The sequence below is a fragment of the Entelurus aequoreus genome, linkage group LG11 (genome assembly GCF_033978785.1).
Source record: "Entelurus aequoreus isolate RoL-2023_Sb linkage group LG11, RoL_Eaeq_v1.1, whole genome shotgun sequence".
NCBI classification, from domain to species: domain Eukaryota; kingdom Metazoa; phylum Chordata; class Actinopteri; order Syngnathiformes; family Syngnathidae; genus Entelurus; species Entelurus aequoreus.
This window is the reverse complement of record NC_084741.1, coordinates 28,091,461-28,117,519: the sequence shown is the minus strand read 5'-3', so window position 1 is coordinate 28,117,519 and position 26,059 is coordinate 28,091,461. Positions and strand designations below refer to the sequence as shown.

General features: G+C 42.9%; 1 protein-coding gene across 3 annotated transcripts in view; it reads left to right on the top strand.

Annotated features, from left to right (window-relative positions):
• invs (inversin) overlaps window positions 1-26,059 on the top strand; it is a 95,991-nt gene that overhangs the window by 36,960 nt on the left and 32,972 nt on the right. For 2 of the 3 annotated variants that reach the window (XM_062062887.1, XM_062062886.1), the window contains exons 6-9: window positions 8,445-8,612; window positions 19,943-20,123; window positions 24,311-24,420; window positions 25,483-25,654. In XM_062062887.1, coding sequence (XP_061918871.1) covers window positions 8,445-8,612; window positions 19,943-20,123; window positions 24,311-24,420; window positions 25,483-25,654 — 631 coding nt within the window. The remainder of the gene's footprint in view (window positions 1-8,444; window positions 8,613-19,942; window positions 20,124-24,310; window positions 24,421-25,482; window positions 25,655-26,059) is intronic. The other variant, XM_062062889.1, reaches the window with a different exon arrangement.

The window sequence follows — 26,059 nt, the reverse complement described above, 5'->3', positions numbered from 1 at the left end:
TGCTCCAATGTCTCACTCTTCCTTTATGCTCGCTTGTTTAAGCAGCATTATATTTAGATTCAAAAGTATAAGGTTGTAAATCCTCATTTAGTTTTAGATTACTGTTGATTAGCTGGCGATAATTATGTTTTATTAGGGAAATTTGTCCTTAATATGTGTCCTTAAATCCGTGTTGGACGTCGACAGGACCTTCTCAATAAGTGACATTAACTTATTTAGATATGGGCTTTCTGTGATCTCCTCTCTGCCAACTGCGCTGCTGCTATTTATCCAAGCTGCATCAGATCATTCGTGGGCATCTTTTCATACTCATCTGTCTCGGCTGTGATTGGCAGAACCCACATGTTGGCGGCAGACGCAAGAAGGTTGCAGGGTTGAAAAACATAGTGGTAAAGTCATCCTTCGGTAGCTGTTTCTGTGTCAGGGCAGGGATTTTTAGCCGTAGCTTTCCCCCTTCCAATTCGGAGAAGGCCCTAGAAAAGGTGTGGCCAATCACTCTCGATGCCTCCAATGTTCTGGCTGGGTAACTGCACCCAGCAGACTCACCCCCTCCTGTGATCAGAACACAAAAAAACAACAGCCTGGAACCACAATCTCTTCGTCTCATCGCTGGGAACGTTCGCACCCTCACGGACCGTGACAACAGTAGTCGGCCAGAATGTCAAACTGCTCTTGCTGCAATAGAACTAGCCCGGTTCAACATTGATGTGGCAGCCCTGAGTGAAACACGTCTAGCTGATGAAGGCCAAATCTCAAAAACCGGGGCAGGATACATGTTTTTTTGGAAAGGAAAAACCACAAAGTCAGATTTGCCATCCGCAACTCTCTCGTGAGGATGCACAACCTCCTCCCTGTGCACATCAGCACTTTGCATCCTTCTCCAGCACAGATACGTTTCCATCATCAGTATCTACACCCCCACTCTGGACTCAGATGTTGATGTGAAGGGATCTTTCTACGCATCTCTTCAGACAGTCCTCTCTGTTGTGCCCTTGCATGACAAACTGCTTCTCATGGGAGATTTTAATGCACAAGTCCATCGACTCTGGCATGGCATCATTGGGAACCAGGGTATTGGCAGTTACAATGCCAACAACTTGCTGCTTTTCCGTTTTTGTGCAGGATTTAATCTTTGCATAACCAACACCATCTTCAGGCTTAGCACCAGAGACAAATGCTCATGGATGCAACCACGCTCACGCCAGTGGCACCTGATAAACTGTCACAATTCAAAAGAAAGATAAAGGCTTGGTTATGATCACCAAGACCCTTAGAGGGGCTGATCATTTTTGGACTGACCATCATCCAATCTTCTCCTCCTTGCGAATATGCCCAAAGCCAAAACCCAGACTGCATGCAAACCTCCTCGAAATAAGTTTGATGTCTCTGCACTCAAAGATCCAGGCCCCACAGCTCACTTCCCTTCTCTTCTGTCTTAAAGGCCTACTGAAACCCACTACTACCGACCACGCAGTCTGATAGTTTATATATCAATGATGAAAATTTAACATTGCAACACATGCCAATACGGCCGGGTTAACTTATAAAGTGCAATTTTAAATTTCCCGCTAAACTTCCGGTTGAAAACGTATATGTATGATGACGTATGCATGTGACGTCAATCATTGAAACGGAAGTATTCGGACGCCATTGAATCCAATACAAAAAAGCTCTGTTTTCATCGCAAAATTCCACAGTATTCTGGACATCTGTGTTGGTGAATCTTTTGCAATTTGTTTAATGAACAATGAAGACTGCAAAGAAGAAAGTTGTAGGTGGGATCGGTGTATTAGCGGCTAGCTGTAGCAACACAACCAGGAGGACTTTGACTTGGATAGCAGATGCGATAGCCGGCGCCAGCTGGCGCTAGCCGCCGACCGCACGGATGATCGGGTGAAGTCCTTCGTCCTTCCGTCGATCGCTGGAACGCAGGTGAGCACGGGTGTTGATGAGCAGATGAGGGCTGGCTGGCGTAGGTGGATAGCTAATGTTTTTAGCATAGCTCTGTGAGGTCCGGTTGCTAAGTTAGCTTCAATGGCGTCGTTAGCAACAGCATTGTTAACCTTCGCCAGGCTGGAAAGCATTAACCGTGTAGTTACATGTCCATGGTTTAATAGTATTGTTGATTTTCTGTCTATCCTTCCAGTCAGGGGCTTATTTCTTTTGTTTCTATATGCTGTTAAGCACGATGCTATCACGTTAGCTACGTAGCTAAAGTGTTTTGCCGATGTATTGTCGTGGAGATATAAGTCACTGTGAATGTCCATTTCGCGTTCTCGACTCTCATTTTCAAGAGGATATAGTATCCGAGGTGGTTTAAAATACAAATCCGTGATCCACAATAGAAAAAGGAGAGAGTGTGGAATCCAATGAGCCAGCTTGTACCTAAGTTACGGTCAGAGCGAAAAAAGATACGCCCTGCACTGCACTCTAGTCCTTCACTCTAACGTTCCTCATCCACAAATCTTTCATCCTCGCTCAAATTAATGGAGTAATCGTCGCTTTCTCGGTCCGATTCGCTCTCGGTGCATTGAAAACAATGGGGAAATGTGAGGAGCCTTTCAACCTGCCACGTCACGCTACTTCCGGTACAGGCAAGGCTTTTTTTTATCAGCAACCAAAAGTTGCGAACGTTATCGTCGTTGTTCTATACTAAATCCTTTCAGCAAAAATATGGCAATATCGCGAAATGATCAAGTATGACACATAGAATGGATCTGCTATCCCGTTTAAATAAAAAAAAATCATTTCAGTAGGCCTTTAAAGTCTCCAGGATGTCAGCCATGACACTTCAGAGCCTCTTGGTGTGCCATCAAGAATGCCATCAACTCAACTGCTTGTGAGACCATAGGCCTTGTAAAATGGTGCCATCAAGGTTGGTTCGATGAGAACAACCTCGCAATCCCTGATCTCAAAAAAGGAAGGCTTGCTTAGCATGGGAAACATCTAAAAGCAAGGAGGCTACATTTCAAAAGACCAAAGCTACAGCTCAGCGCGCCATCCGGAAGCTCCAGAACGAATGGTGGATTGAGAAAGCCAGGGAGATCCAAGGCTATGCCGACCAACACGAGACAAGGAACTTCTTCCAAACCGTCCGTGCCATCTATAGACCGACACATTCCTCCTTGCATCCTCTAAGCTCTGCTGATTGTCAGGTACTCCTGAAAGACGAAAACGCTATTCTTGCCCGGTGGGAAGAGCACTTTGAAGACCTCCTGAACCGGCCTTCCCAAGCCTCGGAAGACTTCATCCGTGAGATCCCTCAACATCCAATCAAATCGTGAATGAGTCTCTTGCCCTCTCTTGAAGATACTCGGGGAGCGATTAAACAGATGAAGCCCAATAAGGCCTCTGGCCCTGATAACATACAAGTTGAGCTTACCCAACACGGTGGGGATTGTCTCCTGAGAAAAATCCATCTCCTCTTCCTGTCAATGTAGGCATCCAAGCATGGATCTACAAGATGCAAGCAACGTGACCATTTCCAGGAAGGGTGACCGCTCTGCCTGTGGAAATTACCGTGGCATCTCCCTGCGCTCCTTCTCTGGGAAGATTTTTGCCAAAATCCTCCATAACCGACTCATTGACCTCAGTGAATCAGTTTTCCCAGATTCTCAGTATGGTTTTCGACCTGGCCCTGGAACCACAGACATGACCTTATGTGCTCGCCAGCTGCTTGAAAAAGCTGGGGAACATGACGATTATTTTTTTATACCTGTATAAGGCTTTTGATTCCGCCCCTTGTGCTGTCCTCTGGGGAGTGCTTGTGAAGTTTGGCTGCCCCCAACACTTTGTCCAACTAGTGCGGGGTCTGCACGATGATATGAGGGGCTCTGTCATCCACAGTGCTTCTGTTTCACCTTCATTCCCCATTTCCACAGGTTTCAAGCAAGGATGTGTGCTTGCGCCGACCCTTTTCTTGCTATATCTTGCAGCTGTGTTTTGCGTGTCAATACTTCTCACCCTCATCTTGGAGTGCGTATTAGATATGATTGGACGGATAGTGGTCTATTTAACCTGCGGTGCTGAAGGCCCGATGAAAGACATTGAGGTAACCATATCTAAACTCCAATATGTTGAATACAGCTGTGCCCCTGCCTCCTCCCCTGCTAAACTACAGGAGACCACTGATGCTTGTGTGGAAGCATATGAGAGTGCAGAACTGGAGTTCCATGTTGGAAAGACAAAACTCCTGGCGCAATCCCACCCTGTGCATGCTCTCCAGCCTTGTGTGATAGGCTTCTCAGTAGAGCTGGTTAGCAGACTTAGCTACCTCGGGTCTATGATCAATAACAACAATGACCCTAGCGAGGATGTCAAGAACAGGATTCGCTCTACCCATCAAGCCTTTGGCAAGCTCTACCACCGTGTCTTCTCACAACATGGCTTGTCCACGCAAACCAAGATTTGTGTCTACAGGGCTGTTGTGATTCCAACCCTTCTGCATGGGTCAAAGAACTGGAACCTCTATTGGAAAAACATCAGGACTCTGGATATGTTTCACCAGCAAAAGTTGCAGGCAATCAGCGAAATTGCCTGGGAAGATCGCGCCACTAAAAATAAAATTCTAACTCATGCCGGCCTCCCAAGCATGGAAGCGATAATCGCCAAGAACCAGTCGTGCTTCCTCTGTCATTTATACAATTAGGAAAACTCATTCCTACCCAAAAGACTCTAATGAACTGGCCCGTGGCTTTAGGCTGCAAGGGGGACCCAAGAGACAGATGAAAGACCCATTTAAATAACTGCTAAAAAAGAGCAGGGTCATCCTGGACAACTGGTAGGCCCTAGCAGTGGACCGCTCAGCCTGGCGTGGCACAATTCCTATTGGTGCTCAGAAACTTGAGACCAAGCGAGCACAGCAGCAGAGAAGAAACGCCAACAAAGACATCAACGTCTTTTGCTTCCCCATCCACCTCCAACACGTCCGTGCCAAGACAGGCCCAGGCCTTTCACACACAAACCTTGGACTCCACAGTCACCAGAGGCACACAAACGGAGAATCCAGCTAGCTCAGAGAGTCCAGAAGGAGAAGGAATGATTACCGTATTTTCCGGATTATAAGGCGCACTGCAGATGAATGGTCTATTTTTGATCTTTTGTCATATTTTAGGCGCACCGGATTAAAAGGGCGCAAGAAAGGAGTCATATTATTATAATTTTTTTGTAAATGTAAAACACTTCCTTGTGGTCTACATAACATGTAATGGTGGTTCTTTGGTCAAAATGTTGCATAGATTATGTTTTACAGATCTTCTTCGAGCCGTTTTCTGACAGTCGCTTCCGGATGCGCCGTTTTGTGGGCGGTCTTCTTTAAACGGGTCACCTTCGGCAGCGTCTTCTCCCCGTCATGTTTGTTGTAGCGGTGTAGCGTGCAAGGACGGGAGTGGAAAAAGCGTCAAAAGATGGAGCTAACTGTTTTAATGACATTCAGACTTTACTTAAATCAATAAAGGAGCAATGTGTCCTGTGAAAAACCTTCTGACTGGAACTCTAATAACTGAAGTTCCTTGGGTGAATAATATAAACTCACTACGTCGGTATGTTTTAGCGCTTTCATGGCGAGTTTACTGACAGATATAAGTAAGAACTTTACACTACTTTTTATTAGAAATGGCAACAGCGGAGGATGAATGTCCCATAACAAGAAGATAGAGAAAAAGAAGAAGATTATCGACTTGCGGACACGCGCAATTTTTCAGGATTTACGCAGATCCCAAATACACATCAGCAGGTACCAGAAGGTAAGAAAAGTTGCTTTTGCTTAATATTGCGAAACAATACGCCAGATATGTCTTACCTTATACACACACCATAATAATACTCGTATGTTTAATGCGCCGACAATCCTTCAAGCGGTGCGGCTTCATAGCTTACCAATGTCGTACTAAAACATTTTGATAGATTTTTGAGCGCCGTGTGTAATGTTCTATATTTTCAATTTAACATTTCAAATGTTGGTGTTGTTTACTTGGGACCCATAATAGTGCAGTCTACATGTATCTCTTATCATTACATCATGTACCAAATAAAATAGCTTCGAGGTGGGTATGCTCAACCAAAATTATTCCTTACATTAGGTACACCGGGTTATAAGGCGCACTGTCGAGTTTTGAGGGAAAAAAATGATTTTAAGTGCGCCTTATAGTCTGGAAAATATGGTAATAAAGGAGGAAGGATTCTCGTTTTCAAGGCTTCCATGATGATGATGATGATGAATCTAGCCCTTCAAAACAAGGGATTTCAGATGCTGACTTGCCCAGGCAGGGTAAGACTGCATAAGTTGTATAATATATTACACATTAGTGTGTAATGCTTGCCACGCTAGCTAATGTTAGGCTAAAATATTGATGAAAAGCTTGAGAATCTGAAAACATTGATGTTGCATACCTTCAAAAAATTCACAAGAGACAACAGTCGTCAATAGCGGCTTCTTCTCCGTTTATTCATCAACTCAAGCATGATGAATGATAAAAAAACAAAAAAATCTCAGCTGTTAACTACATTGCTGCCAGGTATGTTGTGTAATGGACGGACTAAGGTTGTACGGTACACTGCTACTAATAAAATACCGCGACACTAATGAATTTAAAAAGTTACTACTGCCTTTAAAAAATACCAGTACTTTTTTTCATCCATTTATGCTGCCGTGCAGTGGTGACGTTGCTGAGCCAGGGCGTATGGGTGTCAACAAGCACACACACACAGCACATACAAGCAGAAACAGTGTGGAGAGGAAGAAGGGCAAAAACGGCAATTCTACTGGTTAATAAAGAAGGTGCCTGAAGCGCAATATGGAGGTATTTGGGCTTCAAAACTACAGATTAAGGTGACACTTTAAACACAGAAGCACCGCTTGCAGTGCTTTAAAACATGCCTCGCCAAAGGTGGCATTACAGCATTACCACCTTTGCTTCAAATTTAGGTACATATTTAAATACCAAGCATTCAGATCCGCACTAGGAGTTTAATGAGTGACAGGTAATGCAGTTAACAGCTCCCCCTGTGCACATATCAATATATAGACGCGCACACAGCTGGTTGGCTTGTTGCCAATTATTAACGCAGTCAAAATCAGTCCACGTAGCGTAAGCCAATGCAAGTGACTTGACTGAATTTTGTAACAAATTCTCAGTTATTTATTTGTGTTTTATCTTTAACAGTGTGTATTTTACTAGTGTTTCTTTACTTTGTAGTTTTAGTTACAGTATTGTTTTTGGTATTTATTATTTTTTTATTTGTCTTAAAGCTTAGATCAAAATTGGCAACCATAAATCATGAAGCAGTTAATACAATGTCAATATAGCTTTCTATTTTATACTAACCTAATTCTAGATTATGGCAGACTATATGTAATATGTACAATTGTAAATTGTTCTTAGATTGAAATAACAAAAGCCCAGTGTGTTTCATGCCTTTTCATTTTAATTCCAATATTCTAAAATTGTTGTTTGAGTGCAATAAGAAAATAATGTGTGATGTGAGTGTGAATGTTGTCTATCTGTCTATCTATCTATAAGTCGCGATAAGTGGCGACTTATCCAGGGTGTAGATGCCTTCCGCCCAAATACAGCTTGGATAGGCTCCAGCCCACTGTGACCAAGCGGTAGAAAATGGATGTATGGAAGAAACTTATGTGTAATCATAAGTTTTATCATAAGCTTCATTGTTACAATGAAGCCAATAATGACATTTTTTGTTGTCCCCATTATAATATAATACATATATTTTGGTACTGGTACCAAAATATTGGTAAATATAAGTAATTGACGGTGAACATTGGGATTGGGCCTTAAGTTCTGTTTTTTCACATTTTCACTCTTACTCTTCTGTGGTGGCATCACCAAAAAGCCAAAGAAAAAGCAGAACGCATCTATGAAAACGTTTTAATGACACCATGCATGACAGCATTTGCCCTATACACGCGTATTTTCCTAGAAAATCATAATTCTTTGACCTCAGAGGAATTTTATGCTTGCGTATAGAATTGTTGACACTGTTTTCCCAGATAGCGTCCACTGCGCATCTCCCACATAGTATAAGTGGTTAAAGAATTTGAAGGAATACGCACAGACACACTCATGCCACAGTAAAAAGGGTTGAAGTAACCGTGGCCGCAAAGACAAGAGGCTCCCTTGTGTGTTGGTGCTGAGGTGTATCTGACATCACTTGATAGTTTTGTAATAATCCAAAATGCATCATCGTGTCAGATGACAGCACATTCAATATGCCAGTAGCTTCATCTGGGTCACTTCTAGGCTCAGCCTCTCAATACGAGCTTTGTGCTGCCACTTGCCCTCTGATTTCACACTGGGCTTTTTCTCTGTGCGTAATACACAAGCTCAAAGCCAACGGCCCACAACGAGTCTCTGTGTTCTCGACTCCATTTGTCATCTTTATCTCTTCCTTTTTTATCTGTCCTGTTTGTGCTGCTCTCTTTTCAGCAAACTGCCCTGCATTGGTCGGCGTTTTATAACAGACCGGAACATGTTCGCCTCCTCATCAAGAACGACTCCAACATAGGTATTCCCGACAGCGAGGGCAAAATCCCCTTGCATTGGGCCGCGCACAGTCAAGAGGCCAGCGCCACGCAAACTGTCCGCTGTATACTGGTACACATTACACACACACACCCATTCACAGTAAACATCTTTCTTCATTCATTGATATATATGAGAAAAATTAGGACCCCTATGATGTAGGAATGCAATAATTATTTGATTAATCATTTAATGAGTGTGATTACAGTATTAAAATTGACAAAAGTCCAGACCACATTGAGTGCCCAGAACTTAAAAATATGATTACATAGTATCCGCACGGCTTCTGCAAAAGAACGCACATGAGAGTAATAATTTGTCAGTGCAATGATCTGTGAAGTGGCAAACAGCGAAGATTTTTTTATTATTAATTTTAAAACATGTTATTATAACACACATGTTAAAAGTGTAATATTGATTATTAATAGATTATTTTATAAATTATGTATTATTATTCTAATATATTATATATATATATTATATTACATACAGTATATATGCATAAAATATATGTATTAAAAAATAATTATTTTATAATTATGTATAATATTATTGTTACTATTTTCATTATCATTAGAAAAACATTTATACTTTCTAAAACGTTGTTAAAATAAAAATAAATAATTTAATATCTGTTTGACTTATGATTTCATAACAAGTTATCCATCAAATTACAAAATTGACAATAGATTTTACATTAAAAATGTTGGTGGTTTTTACAGCATATTACTGTATATTGAAACAATTATGTTATGATCCGCTGCCCGGATCATAGTCTGTTTATGTTTTCGAGTCACTGGTGTTTTCAGCACCTTTTGAGTTTGTGTGTTTCAGTTGCCATGACGGCAGATTACACTCACCTGCCTCTGGTTAGTGTTCGGAACGCTCACCTGTTTCCCGGGCACTAATCAGAGAGCTATTTAGTCTATGCCCTGGCCTCACTCGGTCTGGTGGTCTTGTTTGCTCCCATGCAACAAGTTCCGCTCTCGTTTATGCTCCTAAGTCTGTATTGTTACTAGCTCCTTTTGGCTATCCTTCTTGTTTTCCATGCCGTGGGCACCGTGCTGCATATTTTTGTCTGCAGCCAGAATAAATAATTCCTTTTCACCTGCAAGCCGCCTCCTGACATCCCTCTGCATCTTGAAAAGACACAATGCCACGACAACGTAACAGAAAACCACCAGCTTCTGCATGGGAGCAAACAAGACCACCACACCAAGTGAGGCCAGGGCATAGACTAAATAGCTCTCCGATTAGTGCCCGGGAAACAGGTGAGCGTTCCAAACACTAACCAGAGGCAGGTGAGTGTAATCTGCTGTCATGGCAACTGAAACACACAAACTCAAAAGGTGCTGAAAACACAAGTGACTCGAAAACATAAACAGACTATGATCCGGGCAGCGGATCATAACAGTACCCCTCCTTAAAGGACAGATTCCAGATGTCCCTTGGAAGAAAAAAAACAAGAGACCGTTCAAGAGTCAAGGGAGGGCGGAGGGAGGACTTGGTGGTGGGTCCCCAGGCCAAGTGTCCCCGAATCCACTGGGGAAGATTCAGGTGGCGGCGGCGGCGGCGAATGGAACACCGCTGCCGCAGGCGAGGCGGGCGACCACGGAACGGCCACGAATGAGTGAGAAGGTGGGCGTGAGTAGTGCCAGAAGTTCAGCAGCCGCAGAGTTCTGCGCCTACGTCCTGGGCGTTGCTGCTGTTTGCGCCACTGGCGTCCATTAATTGACCCCTGAGAGAGCCGCATGCAGGTGCCTGATGGCCGCTTGCGCAGCCGGCCAGCTGGAGGTCGCGGAAGTGACAATGCTGGTGATGAGGACGAGAGCGGCGCCGTGAGTAGGCCCGCCGAAGGCGAGGAAGGTGGCGGCGCCGTGGGAAGGCTTGCCGGAGACGAGGAGGGTGGCGGCGCCGTGGGAAGGTGCACCGGAGGCGAGGAAGGTGGCGGCGCCATGGGAAGGCCCGCCGTAGACGAGGAAGGTGGCGGAGCCGTGGGAAGGCCCGCCGGAGACGAGGAAGGTGGCTGCGCCGTGGGAAGGCCCGCCGGAGACGAGGAAGGTGGCGGCGCCATGGTAGGGCCCGCCGAAGACAATGAAGATGGAGGCACCTCAGGAGCTTGAGCGGCAGGCGAAGGAAGCAGGCGTGGAGCAGGAACCGGAACTGGTGCTTTCCTCGGTACCGGAACTGGTGCTTGCCTCAGTGCAGGAACTGGAGCTTGCCTCGGTGCAGGAACTGGAGCTTGCCTCGGTGCAGGAGCAGGAACTGGAGCTTGCCTCGGTGCAGGAACAGGAACTGGAACTTGCCGAGGTGCCGGAACAGGAACTAATGCTTGCCAAAATGCCGGAACAGGAACTGGTGCTTGCCGAGGTGCCGGAACTGGTGCTGGAACCAGTCGTGGAGCCAGTACTGGCCGTGACTCTGGCAGAGGAGGCCTGGCTGGGGGTTGCGGCTTGGCATGCCGAAAGATTGGTGGTGGTGGCCGGGCCGGAGGTTGCTGCCTGGCTGGGCGCAGCTGTGCCACCCTACTAGCACAGCTCCCAGCACTAGCCCCCCCCCTAAGAAGCGGATACCAGACGCCTCCTGTGCTATCTGGAACAGTCTTTAGGTGTGGGTAAGGCAGGGGGTAGACTTGTCCCTTCTCGATTGTCCAAAAAGTCTATTAGACACCCCAACATAGAACTGTCGAGGAGAGTCATCCAAAGCCTGAGCTGAAGGAGTGTCGTCCAAGGCTTCAGTTGCAGGCAAAGAAGGTCTTACAGGGCGTGGAAGTTCAGCTGGCAGTAACTGAGCTACCCCAGTAGCAGATTGTGAGGAAGACCAGGAGGGAGAAAACAGAGAAGTGGGCGGAGCTTGAGCCATAGGGGGCAGAGCTTGAAAATTCGGAGGCGGTTGGGACTGACAAGATCTAAATTTCAAAAAAAAATTCTGATAATGTTCGATTGTGGGATTAAAGTCCTTTGGAGGCGGATGACACAATGAAGTTGTGAAAAAATCTTGCTCAGTGTCTTCCCTTGATGACGCTGGCGGAGAGGGAATTTGTTCGACCGCCCATGCAGTGAAATGTTTGGCAAAGTGATCGATTGGATTACCAAACATAGGAGAAGTCGAAGCAGGTTGTGGCGTGCTGCATTCCGGAGGAGGAGATTGCGGGATTGGCGCGTCTCTGCCGCGAGCCGAAGCCTTCTTGGATGACTTCCGCTTTCGCTGACGCGTCCGGGCTGGCTGTGAGCGGATGGAGTCGATTGGGACCAATGAACAGTTAGGGCCCCACATTAAGTCTTCGCGCTCCAAGGGGGAATACCGGAGAGTCTCCGTCTCCATCGCCTTCAAAACCAGCCACGTCCCGGGATCCTCCACGAAAAGACTGTATGCTGGTGGTTTTCTGTTACGCTGGCGTGGCATTGTGATGCCGGAGGTCGTCTTTTCAAGATGCACAGGGATGTCAGGAGGCGGCTTGCAGGTGAGAAGGAAATATTTATTCTGGCTGCAGACAAAACTATGCTGCGTGGTGCCCACGGCACAAAAAACAAGAAGGATAGCCGAAAGGAGCTTTTAACAATACAGACTTAGGAGCATAAACGAGAACGAAACTTGTTGCATGGGAGCAAACAAGACCACCAGACCGAGTGAGGCCAGGGCATAGACTAAATAGCTCTCTGATTAGTGCCCGGGAAACAGGTGAGCGTCCCGAGCACTAACCAGAGGCAGGTGAGTGTAATCTGCCGTCATGGCAACTGAAACACACAAACTCAAAAGGTGCTGAAAACACAAGTGACTCGAAAATATAAACAGATAAACAAATTCTACCACTGTATTTTAATGATACAATTCTGGCGACTGAGCTGCCAGTGTTTTATCGTAAAATCTACGATTGTTGTTTTTACGGTGTATTACTGTAATTGGGAGAAAAAAAACAGTTCCACTGTTTGTTTATGGTAAAAAAAAATGGCAGCTCAGTTGCCAGAATTTAAAAAAAAAAGTCGTACAGTTTTTCCATTTTCAATAATATGTTGTAACAACCACCATAAATTTAATAGTAAAATTCTGACAACAAAGCTGCCAGGTTTTTACTGTAAAAAAGTAGTGAAACTGTTGTCCCATTTACTAAAATATGTTGTAAAAAATACCTTATATTTTACAGTTAAATTCTGGTGGCTGAGTTTCCAGTTTTTTTATTTCAAATCTACAGATTTGTTTCAGTATATTTAAAAATATGTATGATAATTAAAGGCCTACTGAAATGAAATGTTCTTATTTAAACGGGGATAACAGATCCATTCTATGTGTCATACTTGATCATTTCGCGATATTGACATATTTTTGCTGAAAGGATTTAGTAGAGAACATCGACGGTAAAGTTTTGGTCGCTGATAAAAAAGCCTTGCCTGTACCGGAAGTAGCGTGACGTCACAGGTTGAAGGGCTCCTCACATTTGCACATTATTTACACCAGCAGCGAGAACGATTCGGACCGAGAAAGCGACGATTACCCCATTAATTTGAGCCAGGATGAAAGATTTGTGGATGAGGAACGCGAGAGTGAAGGATTAGAGTGCAGTGAAAGACGTATCTTTTTTCGCTCTGACCGTAACTTAGGTACAAGGGATCATTGGATTCCATACTCTCTCCTTTTTCTATTGTGGATCACGGATTTGTATTTTAAACCATCTCGGATACTATATCCTCTTGAAAATGAGAGTCGAGAACGTGAAATGGACATTCACAGTGACTTTTATCTACACGACAATACATCGGCGAAACACTTTAGCTACGGAGCTACCGTGATAGCATCGTGCTTAACTGCATATAGAAACAGACGAAATAAGCCCCTGACTGAAAGGATAGACAGAAGATCAACAATACTACCAAACTCTGGACCTGTCACCACACGGTTAATGCTGTACCGCCTGGCGAAGCCTAGCAATGCTGTTGCTAATGACGCCATTGAAACTAACTTAGCTACGGGACCTCGACAGAGCTATGCTAAAAACATTAGCTCTCCACCTACGCCAACTCTCATCTGCTCATCACCACCCGTGCTCACCTGCGTTCCAGCGATCGACGCACGACGAAGGACTTCACCACGAAGATCGGTGCGGTTGGCGGCCCGGAGACGGAGGAAGTCAAGGGGAGGACAGAGGCGTGGCGGCGGGCGTTGTAGCTTTCGACGACACCCCGGTCGCCATCAGAGTCGGCAAAAAACATATATTTCCCAAAGTTACATACGTGAAATGCACATAGCGACACACACGTACGGGCAAACGATCAAATGTTTGGAAGCCAAAGCTGTACTCATGGTAGCGCGTCTGCAATACAACTCAAAGTCCTCCTGGTTGTGTTGCTGTAGCCAGCCGCTAATACATCGATCCCACCTACAGCTTTCTTCTTTGCAGTCTCCATTGTTAATTGAACAAATTGCAAAAGATTCACCAACACAGATGTCCAGAATGCTGTGGAATTTTGCGATGAAAACAGAGCTGTTTGTATTGGGATACAATGTGGCCCAATACTTCTGCTTCAACCCTTAACGTCACGCGCAAACGTCATCATACCTAGACGTTTTCAGCCGGAAGTTTCCCGGGAAATTTAAAATTGCACTTTATAATTTAACCCGGCCGTATTGGCATGTGTTGCAATGTTAAGATTTCATCATTGATATATAAACTATCAGACTGCGTGGTCGGTAGTAGTGGGTTTCAGTAGGCCTTTAAATGCATAGGCCAATTCCTATAATATTTGCTGTTACAAGCGGCCCTCTAAAGGCAGCCATAACTGCGATGTGGCCCTCAATGAAAAGGAGTTTGACATCAATCAATCAATCAATGTTTATTTATATAGCCCTAAATCACAAGTGTCTCAAAGGGCTGCACAAGCCACAACGACATCCGCGGTACAGAGCCCACATAAGGGCAAGGAAAAACTCACAACCCCAATGGGACGTCGATGTGAATGACTATGAGAAACCTTGGAGAGGACCGCATATGTGGGTGACCCCCGCCCCCCAGGGGAGACCGGATGCAATGGACGTCGAGTGGGTCTGACACAATATTGTGAAAGTCCAGTCCATAGTAGATCTAACATAATAGTGAGAGTCCAGTCCATAGTGGGGCCGGCAGGAGACCATCTCGAGCGGAGACGGGTCAGCAGCGCAGAGATGTCTCCAACCGATGCACAGGCGAGCGGTTCACCCCGGGTCCCGTCTCTGGACAGCCAGCACTTCATCCATGGCCACCGGACTTGTGTCCCCCCTCTCCCCTGTGGAGGGGGGGGGGAAAGAAGAGAAACGGCAGATCAACTGGTCTAAAAAGGCGGTCTATTTAAAGGCTAGAGTATACAAATGAGTTTTAAGATGGGACTTAAATGCTTCTACTGAGGTAGCATCTCTAACTGTTACCGGGAGGGCATTCTATAGTACTGGAGCCCGGATAGAAAACGCTCTATAGCCCGCAGACTTTTTTTGGGCTCTGGGAATCACTAATAAGCCGGAGTTCTTTGAACGCAGATTTCTTGCCGGGACATATGGTACAGTACAATCGGCAAAGATAGGATGGAGCTAGACCGTGTTGTATTTTATACGTAAGTAGTAAAACCTTAAAGTCACATCTTAAGTGCACAGGAAGCCAGTGCAGGTGAGCCAGTATAGGCGTAATATGATCAAACTTTCTTGTTCTTGTCAAAAGTCTAGCAGCCGCATTTTGTACCAACTGTAATCTTTTAATGCTAGACATAGGGAGACCTGAAAATAATACATTACAGTAATTGAGACGAGACGTAACGAACGCATGAATAATGATCTCAGCGTCACTAGTGGACAAAATGGAACACATTTTAGCGATATTACGGAGATGAAAAAAGGCCGTTTTAGTAACACTTAATGTGTGACTCAAACGAGAGAGTTGGGTCGAAGATAATACCCAGATTCTTTACCGAGTCGCCTTGTGTAATTGTTTGGTTGTCAAATGTTAGGGTGGTATTATTAAATAGATGTCGGTGTCTAGCAGGACCGATAATCAGCATTTCCGTTTTCTTGGCGTTGAGTTGCAAAAAGTTAGCGGACATCCATTGTTTAATTTCATTAAGACACACCTCCAGCTGACTACAATCCGGCGTGTTGATCAGCTTTAGGGGCATGTAGAGTTGGGTGTCATCAGCATAACAGTGAAAGCTAACACCGTATTTGCGTATGCAGGGCCAAGAACCAAACCCTGGGGAACTCCACACGTTACCTTAACATAGTCCGATGTCACATTGTTATGGGAGACGCACTGCATCCTGTCAGTAAGATACGAGTTAAACCAAGACAAGGCTAAGTCTGACATACCAATACGTGTTTTGATACGCTCTAATAAAATATTATGATCGACGGTATCGAAAGCAGCGCTAAGATCAAGAAGCAGCAACATGGATGACGCATCAGAATCCATCGTTAGCAATAGATCATTAGTCATTTTTGCGAGGGCTGTCTCCGTAGAGTGATTTGCCCTGAAACCGGATTGAAAGGGTTCACAGAGATTGTTAGACACTAAGTGTTCGTTTAGCTGCTGTGCAACAATCTTTTCGAGGATTTTCGAAATAAACGGAAGGTGGGACAACGGCCGGTAGTTTACCATGAGGTCAGGATCAAGGTTAGGTCTTTTGAGCAGAGGATGAATAACCACTTTTTTGAATGCTAGGGGAACGGTGCCAGAGGAAAGTGATAAGTTTATAATATTTAGCACTGATGGACCTAATAATACAAAAAGCTCCTTGATAAGTTTCCCAGGAAGTGAGTCAAGTAAACATGTTGTTTGTTTTATCCCATTTACACACCGTAACAATTCTTCTAATGTTATTTCATCAAAAAGAGAGAGACTATTTTGGAGGGCAGTATCCGTCGTATATACAGTCGTATCTGGGTTAATAGAAACCAGTTGTAGCTGGGATGCGTTGTCTTTAATCTCCTTTCTAATGAGTTCAATTTTCTTATTAAAGAAATTCATAAAGTCATCTGCCGAGTGGGTGGAGCTACTGGGAGGAGTCCCTTGTTGGGTTAGTGATGCTACTGAACTAAACAAAAATTTAGGATCGTTTTTGTTGAGGCGGATGAAATTTGAGTAATTTTTAGCTTTAGCTAAGGTAAGCATGCGTTTATAAGTTATTAAACTATCACTCCATGCTTGATGGAAAACCTCAAGTTTAGTCACGCGTCATTTGCGTTCCAGCTTTCTACATGATAATTTATGAGCTCTAGTTTCTTCTGTAAACCATGGGGTACGCCTTTTTGGGGCCCTTTTTAGCTTTAGCGGCGCTATACTATCAATGGTTTCGCGCAGGGCGTCGTTAAAGTTGTTAGTGAGGTTATCAATAGAGCCCACATAATTTGGGAATGGTTCCATTACCGAAGGCAGAAGGCCAGCAAGAGTCATCGTTGTGGCAGCTATAATGTTGCGGCTGCTATAGCAGTTATTATTATTATTAGCTTGTTGACAATGAGTCAGAACTTTGAATTTTATAAGGTAATGATCAGACATTACTTTAGTATACGGGAGTATCATAACTTTGGAGGTGGTGACTAGGGATGATACTCGAAACCGGTTTTCCCGGTTGTTCGATAAGAAAAGAACCGAGTCCTCGGACTCGAATCCCTTTTTGAGAACCGGTACCCGTTATCGAGACCACTATAGTAAAGAAAAAGAGTTGGTTCTTTATTCGAATCCCTCGGAACGAATCCCGTCCCGACCAGAATGCCCCTTGAGACATCACAAGAATTTACGTCACATAGCTTAGTCATTAGGCGCAGATAGGGAAAGCAGGAAAAACAATGGACCGCGCTCCAAGGTGTAATAAAGTTCAAAACAAAAAGGTATAATCCAATGAATAACTTTACTGAGAGATTTGAGCAGGGTACAAACACATGACGAACACTTTTACGACCAGCCGGAAACATAGCAACCAGGCTAGCAACGTACCTCCTTACGGCAGCTGTCGCAACGTTCTTAAAGCAACCGCAGCACATCTCCCTTTTAACTTTTGTTTTTCTTTCCTTGTAAACAAAACAAAATCACACTGTATATGTGTTGTCTGTCTAATTATAAATAATGCAGACGAGGCGTGTTGGCTGAGTTCTTGACGTTTACTTTCACAGCGTGCTCATAAACTCATTCTTAGCTGCCGGGTGGCGACATGCAACAACACTTTTCGAGGCTACCGCGCATGCTCGTCACTCCCATTGCATGCTGGGTAGTGTAGTTGTTATATTCCTAGCTCATAAAATCACACCTTTCCCCCTATAAATAAATAATGTTAACTCAATAAAGTGTATTTATTTTTTTAGCTTTGAATTTTCATTTTTTAGCATTGTAACCACATTTGCAAACAACTTTTCTCTTCATAGAATTTTCTTTCAATAAAGAAATAAAGTGCAAAAATGTCAAAGCATCATAACAAACAGTTATGTCAAATAGCAGCAGAAGTGCACTTTTTGGAGAGCTGTATTATTTTAAGTTTTGTGCCCAAGGTACTGATTTTATTTAACACTATATTAATATTTATACCCCTATAGTGATCACAGAGACAGGTTGTTTTTGTGATACTGTATATATTTGTTTTTCTGAAAAATCCCACTTAATATACTTTGGGTAACAACAGTCAATATTTATTTATTTTATTTTATTTTTTTAGGGGGGTAACAGTCAATATTTATTTATTTATTAGATTTTATTTTTTTCTTATATAATAAAAGTGAGCTTTTGTTAAACCAAATATTGTGTGTTTTTTTCCATTTACAACAACCTATCTGGACTCGATAAGGAATCGGTTCGATAAGAGGATTCGATAATAGGCTCGAACTCGATAATTTCTTATCAAACATCATCCCTAGTGGTGACGCCCCTGTCAAGCACTAGATCTATCGTATTACCTTTACGATGCGTGGGTTCATTTATTATTTGTGTAAGACCACAGCTATCAATTATAGTCTGGAGCGCCACGCACGGAGGGTCGATGGCGCATTCATATAGATATTAAAGTCCCCCATTATAATTATATTGTCGGCGTGCGTCACTAGATCAGCAACGAACTCTGAGAATTCACTGATAAAGTCCGAATAGGGCCCTGGGAGGCGGTAGATAACAGCCAGGTAGAGAGGCAGCGGTGTGACAGACCTCATAGTAAGCATCTCAAATGATTTATATTTATTATTTAGGTTAGGGGAAAGGTTAAAGTTTTCATTGTATATTAGTGCGACCCCCCCCACCTCCCACCCCCACCCCTTTTAAGGGGAGGGCAATATGCGCATTCGTATAGTTAGGAGGAGATGCCTCATTCAGCGCAAAAAAATTGTCTGGTTTGAGCCAGGTTTTGCTGAGACCAATGACGTTAAGATTGTTGTCTCTAATGACCTCATTAACTATTAACGTTTTGGAAGACAAAAGCCCATATTATAGGTAGTGGGCTGTTTTGAGGAGTTTTTGTTGAAATTATCCATAGTAGCAATATTAATAATGTTGCGTTTATTATCCGTAGTGCACTTTACATAATTTTGACCATATCTAGGAATTGATATAACGGGAATTTTCAGATTGTTTGCTTGATGCTGCGATAAACTGAACGCATCATAATTTGCCACCTCAGTAGAATGCATGTCCACCTCTGACATGGTCACTACAGAAAAAACATTATGTGAGTTGTGTATTATTCTAAGATAATTGCTATGTGTGCAGGGATTATCCAGTCTGGCGCTGGCTAGTTCTAGTTTAACTGACTCCTCACCCGGACTAGCAGACTCTATAATTGCCTGTGAGCGGGCTTGTTCTAGTGTAGTTAGTCAAGTGTGACTCAAACAGAAATCTATGTTGCTAGCCAGGATGATGGCGCCGTCCTGGTTAAGGTGAAGGCCGTCTCTCATCAGCAAGCCTGGTTTGCCCCAGAAAGACATTCCTGCTATAAAGTGTGTTCTATCCAATTACTTGATTAATCAAACAAAATAATCGTTTGATTAGTCAGTTTCTAGTCAGTTATTAAAATAATCGATAGCTGCAGCTCTACTTTGACGTAACTTTTCTTCTCCTGACCCACTGCAAACAAAAGGATGAAAGTGTGTCAAAAATGCACCTCACTGTGTTGCTTGTGCTATTACTCTTGACAAATACACCACCTGGTGGCGCTGTTATTAAACCCTGTAGGTCGGATTGACTTGAAAGTTCTCACACAGCTCAATGCGCTCTACAAAACACAGACTGTAAGTTAAGGGTATTTAGGCAAATCATGTGGTATACACTTTTAGGTAACTGGCAAGCACTTGTGTGACATTTGAGCAAGATTGGTTGGGAAAACAATGGCTGCATCTTTGCATCAGTAAGTCACATAGAGAATATCTGTATTACATGTATGCTAGCAGTGTGTGTGTGCGTGCGTGTGCAGGAAGCAGCCCCCACCGAGTCCCTACTGAACTGGCAGGACTACGAAGGTCGGACACCCCTGCACTTTGCCGTCGCCGATGGCAACGAAGCAGTCGTGGAGGTGTTGACGTCCTACGAGGGCTGTAACGTGACGGCGTACGACAACCTCTTCAGAACGCCAATGCACTGGGCCGCCCTTCTCGGTAAGCAGACATACATCTTCCACACCCAATAATGAAGACATCATTTGACGTCGTCATTGTGGCTTAAAAGGTTTATCCTCCATGACACATCAAAGTGAGAATGCAAAATGTCAGTTATCAGACATTAGTTTAGTTCATGTGTGCATCTCACAAATGTCAGTGATTAATTATGAATAATGGATAATACAATCTTGCCGATTTGTTAGCTGGTCAAAGGCCTGAAAAACATCGACGGGCAAATACAAACTACTGTATAACATAGGTGACAAAGCACAACATTTTAATTTCATTTCATTTAGGGAAGTCAAAAATAACAAGTTAACTTCCATCCATTTTCTACCTTCGGGGTCGCGGGGGGCGCTGGAGCCTATCTCAGCTACAATCGGGCGGAAGGCGGGGTACACCCTGGACAAGTCGCCACCTCATCGCAGGGCCAACACAGATAGACAGACAACATTCACACTCACATTCACACACTAGGGCCAATTTTAGTGTTGCCAATCAACCTATCCCCAGGTGCATGTCTTTGGAGGTGGGAGGAAGCCGGAGTAACCGGAGGGAACCCACGCAGTCACGGGGAGAACATGCAAACTCCACACAGAAAGATCCCGAGGCCAGGATTGAACTCACGACTACTCAGGACCTTAGTATTGTGAGGCAGATGCACTAACCCCTCTGCCACCGTGCTGCCCATGTGATTAATCACAAAAAAGATTGCATTAATCATTTACCGTAATTTCTGGACTATAAGCCGCACCTGACTATAAGCCGCACCAGCTAAATTTAGGGGAAAATACAGATTGCTCCATATATAAGCCGCACCCGACTATAAGCCGCAGGGTTTTGATGTGTAATTAGCGTAGTATATAGGGGTTCCTGCTACCACGGAGGGGATTGTCGGGACAGAGATGACTGTTTGGGAACGCAAAGCGTCCCATTTATTAACAATAAATCTTTCAATCAAACTTTCACATCTTTGACATGGCGAACAGCATTCGTGCAGAGTACAAATAATACAACGCTGCAAAGTAATACAAAGTGCTCGCCTGTACGTTATCAAAATAACCAGCCTACCGGTATATGAAAAGTCAGTCTTTAATCATTGTGTCATCGTCTTCCTCCTGCGTACTAAAACCACCGAAATCCTCTTCGTCGGAGAAGAACAGGCCGTAAATAAGCCGCACCCTTGTATAAGCCGCAGGGACCAGAACGAGGGGAAAAAGTAGCGGCTTATAGTCCGGAAATTACGGTATATATGCAGATTAATCACAACATTTATTTTTACTGTAAATGTTCCTTTTAACAAGCTGCATACCTGAATTGGTGGCACGGATTGTTATACGTCAGTGATCAGGTCAATGCATGCATCAGTGCAACGATGAGTAAGGAGACTGACTAAACCCCGATGGTACTTAAGATAAAACTATTAGCAAGTTATGAGCAAATAAATGATGTGCATTCAAAAAAGCTGTAAAAATGCTCCTGTATGACATTCTGAAAATAAAATTGCATTTGTGCACGAATATTGGGATATTTTTTGAGTAATAAGATAATTAATCTGAATCCAAAAGTGTGATAATCTGATTTTAAAAATGTTATTATTTGACAGCACTAATCATATTTTAACTCATTAATCACTAATTTTATTTTACATCAATACCCAGACCAATAAAAGACAAGCTGTCGGTAGAAAATTAATAGAAGATACACCTGCATAAATACAATTCTAAGAAAAACAAACCAAAAAAAGAAAACCTAAAATTAATAAAAACAGTATCAATAATGATATCAACAATAGTTGATTGTTTTTATTCTAAAAATTGCTTCTTAACAAAATAATAATATTAGCTACATACTGTATACATACAGTTGTGGTCAAAAGTTTACATACACTTGTGAAGGACATAATGTCATGGCTGTCTTGAGTTTCCAATAATTTCTACAACTCTTATTTTTTTGTGATAGAGTGATTGGAGCACATACTTGTTTGTCACAAAAAACATTCATGAAGTTTGGTTCTTTTATGGATTTATTATGGGTCTACTGAAAATGTGACCAAATCTGCTGGGTCAAAAGTATACATACAGAAATGTTAATATTTGGTTACATGTCCCTTGGCAAGTTTCACTGCAATAAGGCGCTTTTGGTAGCCATTCACTTCGGGCAAGCTTCTGGCTGAATTTTTGACTACTCCTCTTGACAAAATTGGTGCAGTTCAGCTAAATTTGTTAGTTTTCTGACATGGACTTGTTTCTTCAGCATTGTCTACATGTTCTCAATGGAGTTTAAGTCAAGACTTTGGGAAGGCCATTCTAATACCTTAATTCTAGCCTGATTTAGCCATTTCTTTACCACTTTTGATGTGTGTTTGGGGTCATTGTCCTGTTGGAACACCCAACTGCGCCCAAGACCCAACCTCCGGGCTGATGATTTTAGGTTGTCCTGAAGAATTTGGAGGTAATCCTCCTTTTCCATTGTCCCATTTACTCTCTGTAAAGCACCAGTTCCATTGGCAGCAAACAAAGGCCCAGAGCATAATATTACCACCACCGTGCTTGACGGTAGGCTTGGTGTTCCTGGGATTAAAGGCCTCACCTTTCCTCCTCCAAACATATTGCTGGGTATTGTGGCCAAACAGCTCAATTTTTGTTTCATCTGACCACAGAACTTTCCTCCAGAAGGTCTTATCTTTGTCCATGTGATCAGCAGCAAACTTTAGAAGTTTGACTGTGGACACGGGCACTTGTGTTCCAGCAGCTTCCAATTCATTGCAGGCCTGCTTTTTGGTGGTTCTCGGTTGACTCTTGATCATCCTGACCAATTTTCTCTCAGCAGCAGGGGATAGCTTGCGTTTTCTTCCTGATCGTGGCAGTGACAAAACTTTATACTTACAAACAATTGTCTGCACAGTTGCTCTTGGGACCTTAAGCTGCTTTGAAATGGCTCCAAGTGACTTTCCTGACCTGTTCAATTCAATGATTCGTTTTTTCAGATCTGTGCTGAGTTCCTTTGACTTTCCCATTGTCCCGTTTGTAACCGAGTCTAATGACTGCATCACATGAGCCTTATTTAAATGGGCTCAGAGAAGTCAACAGGTGTCGTCAATCATAATCACTTACATGAAGTTAAGAGGCCATGCCATGAAGTTAATTTGATTTGATCGTAACTTTTCTACATCACCAAAATTGATGATGTATGTTGCCGTATGTATACTTTTGACCCAGCAGATTTGGTCACATTTTCAGCAGACCCATAATAAATTCATTTTTTTTAAAAATTCATGAATGTTTTGTGTGACAGACAATTATGTGCTCCAATCACTCTATCACAAAAAATAAGAGTTGTAGAAATTATTGGAAATTCAAGACAGTCATGACGATATGTCCTTCACAAGTGTATATAAACTTTTGAACACGACTCATAGTCATTCACATCGACGTCCCTTGTGTGGGCTCTGTGCCGAGGATGTCGTTGTGGCTTGTGCAGCCCTTTGAGACTTTTGTGATTTAGGGCTATATAAATAAACATTGATTGATTGATTGATTGACTATATATATATATATATATATATATATATATATATATATATATATATATATATATATATATATATATATATATATATATATATATATATATATTTTTTATTTTTTATTTATTTTTTTCCCCTTATATCGATTCTTAAAAATTATGAATCGATTCATAATCGGAATTGAAAAAAATCGTGATTTGGCTGTGAATCTATTTTTTGAGCATCCTTACCTGTGTACATACAGTAAACTACTTTGTTTTAAGGCTACACAAAAATGATATAAATGTGTTTTTATTATTTACAAAGAAGGTCATTTTACAAGAAAAAAGTTGTGATTTAACAAGTGAATTTGAAAATTTCCACACATATCTAAATGCAACAGCCTGAGACCTAGCGCATCCTTTCAACATTAAGTAGAAAAGTTATGACAGCCGTACTCTACACAATTAACCAATGGTAAAGTTATGAAATAACTGTGGCTGCTATTTCACATTTTCCCAATGATGTCTCCCCTTTTGAAAGTCTCCTTTAATTCAGTACGATATCGGTTTTACACTCCATTGTGGACTTGAAGATAAACGCACACACTTTTGGCTTCGTTCTTTCACTTTCACAAAAGAGTATTTTGTTTTCTCTTTCTCCTGTTTGATTGCAGGCCATGCCAGAATTGTCCACCTACTGCTGGAAAGGAACACGTCAGGCACCATTCCCTCAGACAGCCAAGGAGCGACACCCTTGCACTACGGTGCTCAGAGCAACAACGCTGTGAGTCATGCAGAAACCACACATCTACCCAATAGAAAAGCATGATATAACCAAAGTCTTTAATGTTACTGGGTTATGAAAATGTAAGCCACTGGGTACAAAATTGTTTTTCATTTTGTACACAGCAAAACAAAAGAACAAATGGTCGGAAACTGGAGTCACCGTCTGTGAGCGAATTGTAAGAAAGCACCCAAAGGAAATAGGATTTAAGTACAGAAAAGCTAAATAAAAACCGTCATTAACACCTAAACATTAAAAAACAATGTTTATCTGGGCTAAGGAAAAGCAATGGTGTTCTGTACATCATTGTCTAAGTTTCACAGATATGTATGATACTACCATGTTGGAAAAACACAGACACACAATACAAATAAAAATGTATTTTATTATTCATATATGTATTGAATTATGTACCAAAACCATTTGGTCGTACAGTTTCACCTCAACCTACAAGCTTAATTGGTTCTGTGACAGAGCTCTTAACTCAACACACTTGTATCTCAAATCAGTGCCCCCGTTGAACTGAATTTAAATCTATTTAATTGGTGGTCGGCACTCCCTAAACAGCACAATTTTAACATGTAAGATGCCTTTTAAAAAGAAAACAAACTTTTAGATAAGAAATATTGTATAAAAACAATACAATAGAATGTAGTACTAGTAACTAAAGTAGTTTTATGAACTAATATAATAATAATAATAATGTACAGCATTTACCTTGGCGAGTGTACTTCTACGGTATCTCCTTCGAGATTTTGCTTTTCCATCAAACACACCATCAGCGGCTTCTCCATATTTTCAGCACTGTCCTTCACACTCACTTTCTTCCTTCCCATTGTTTGAAGAACAAAGTTATGTCCATCTCTGGCTGTAAGCTAATGCTAGCGAGTAAGACCAGATGTTCTGAGCGGTTCTTACAGGGTTCACTTGACAGGGCGACTCAGGACACAAACGAGCACACAGAGAACAAAACACAAGACGACCAGAAACGGATCCAAACAATTAAAACTGTATAAATAATTGTTGATTTAAATCACTGAATCCAACATTTGTGTTTTTTAGGAGACAGTAGGTGTGTTTCTCTCGCACCCATCAGTGAAGGATGAGCCCGATCTGGAGGGCAGGACAGCGTTCATGTGGGCCGCCGGGAAGGGCAGCGATGATGTCATCCGCACCATGCTGGCCCTTACGCCTCACATTGACATCAACATGTCCGACAAGTACGGCGGCACCGGTAAGGCCGTTTGTGTTTGTGTGCATACGCCATCTTCCACATGCTGTGTTTGTCAAGAGTGCAGCCGGCGGGTCCTTAGCGGCAATGTCAAAGGGGATTCCCCGAGAGAGGGAAGCTGATGGTGTCAGCAAAATTAGCGTGGACTCGCAATATGGATTCCCGGCACTGCCAGCACGGTCCTCCTGCTCACTACTAGTCACACATGAGTACACTTGTGACATGCCGCCACATTCTTCACCCCCTGGGGCTGGTTGGACGTATAATGGCCATGACGATGGCTTCCATGTTCAGCCAGACAGGCTTAATTGTTTATGCATGCATACGTAATTGAGACAGTGTGAAGGACAGCCACATCACTTCCTGTCGCCGGCGTTGGGTGAGGGAGGCGTACGTATTGTGGGTGTG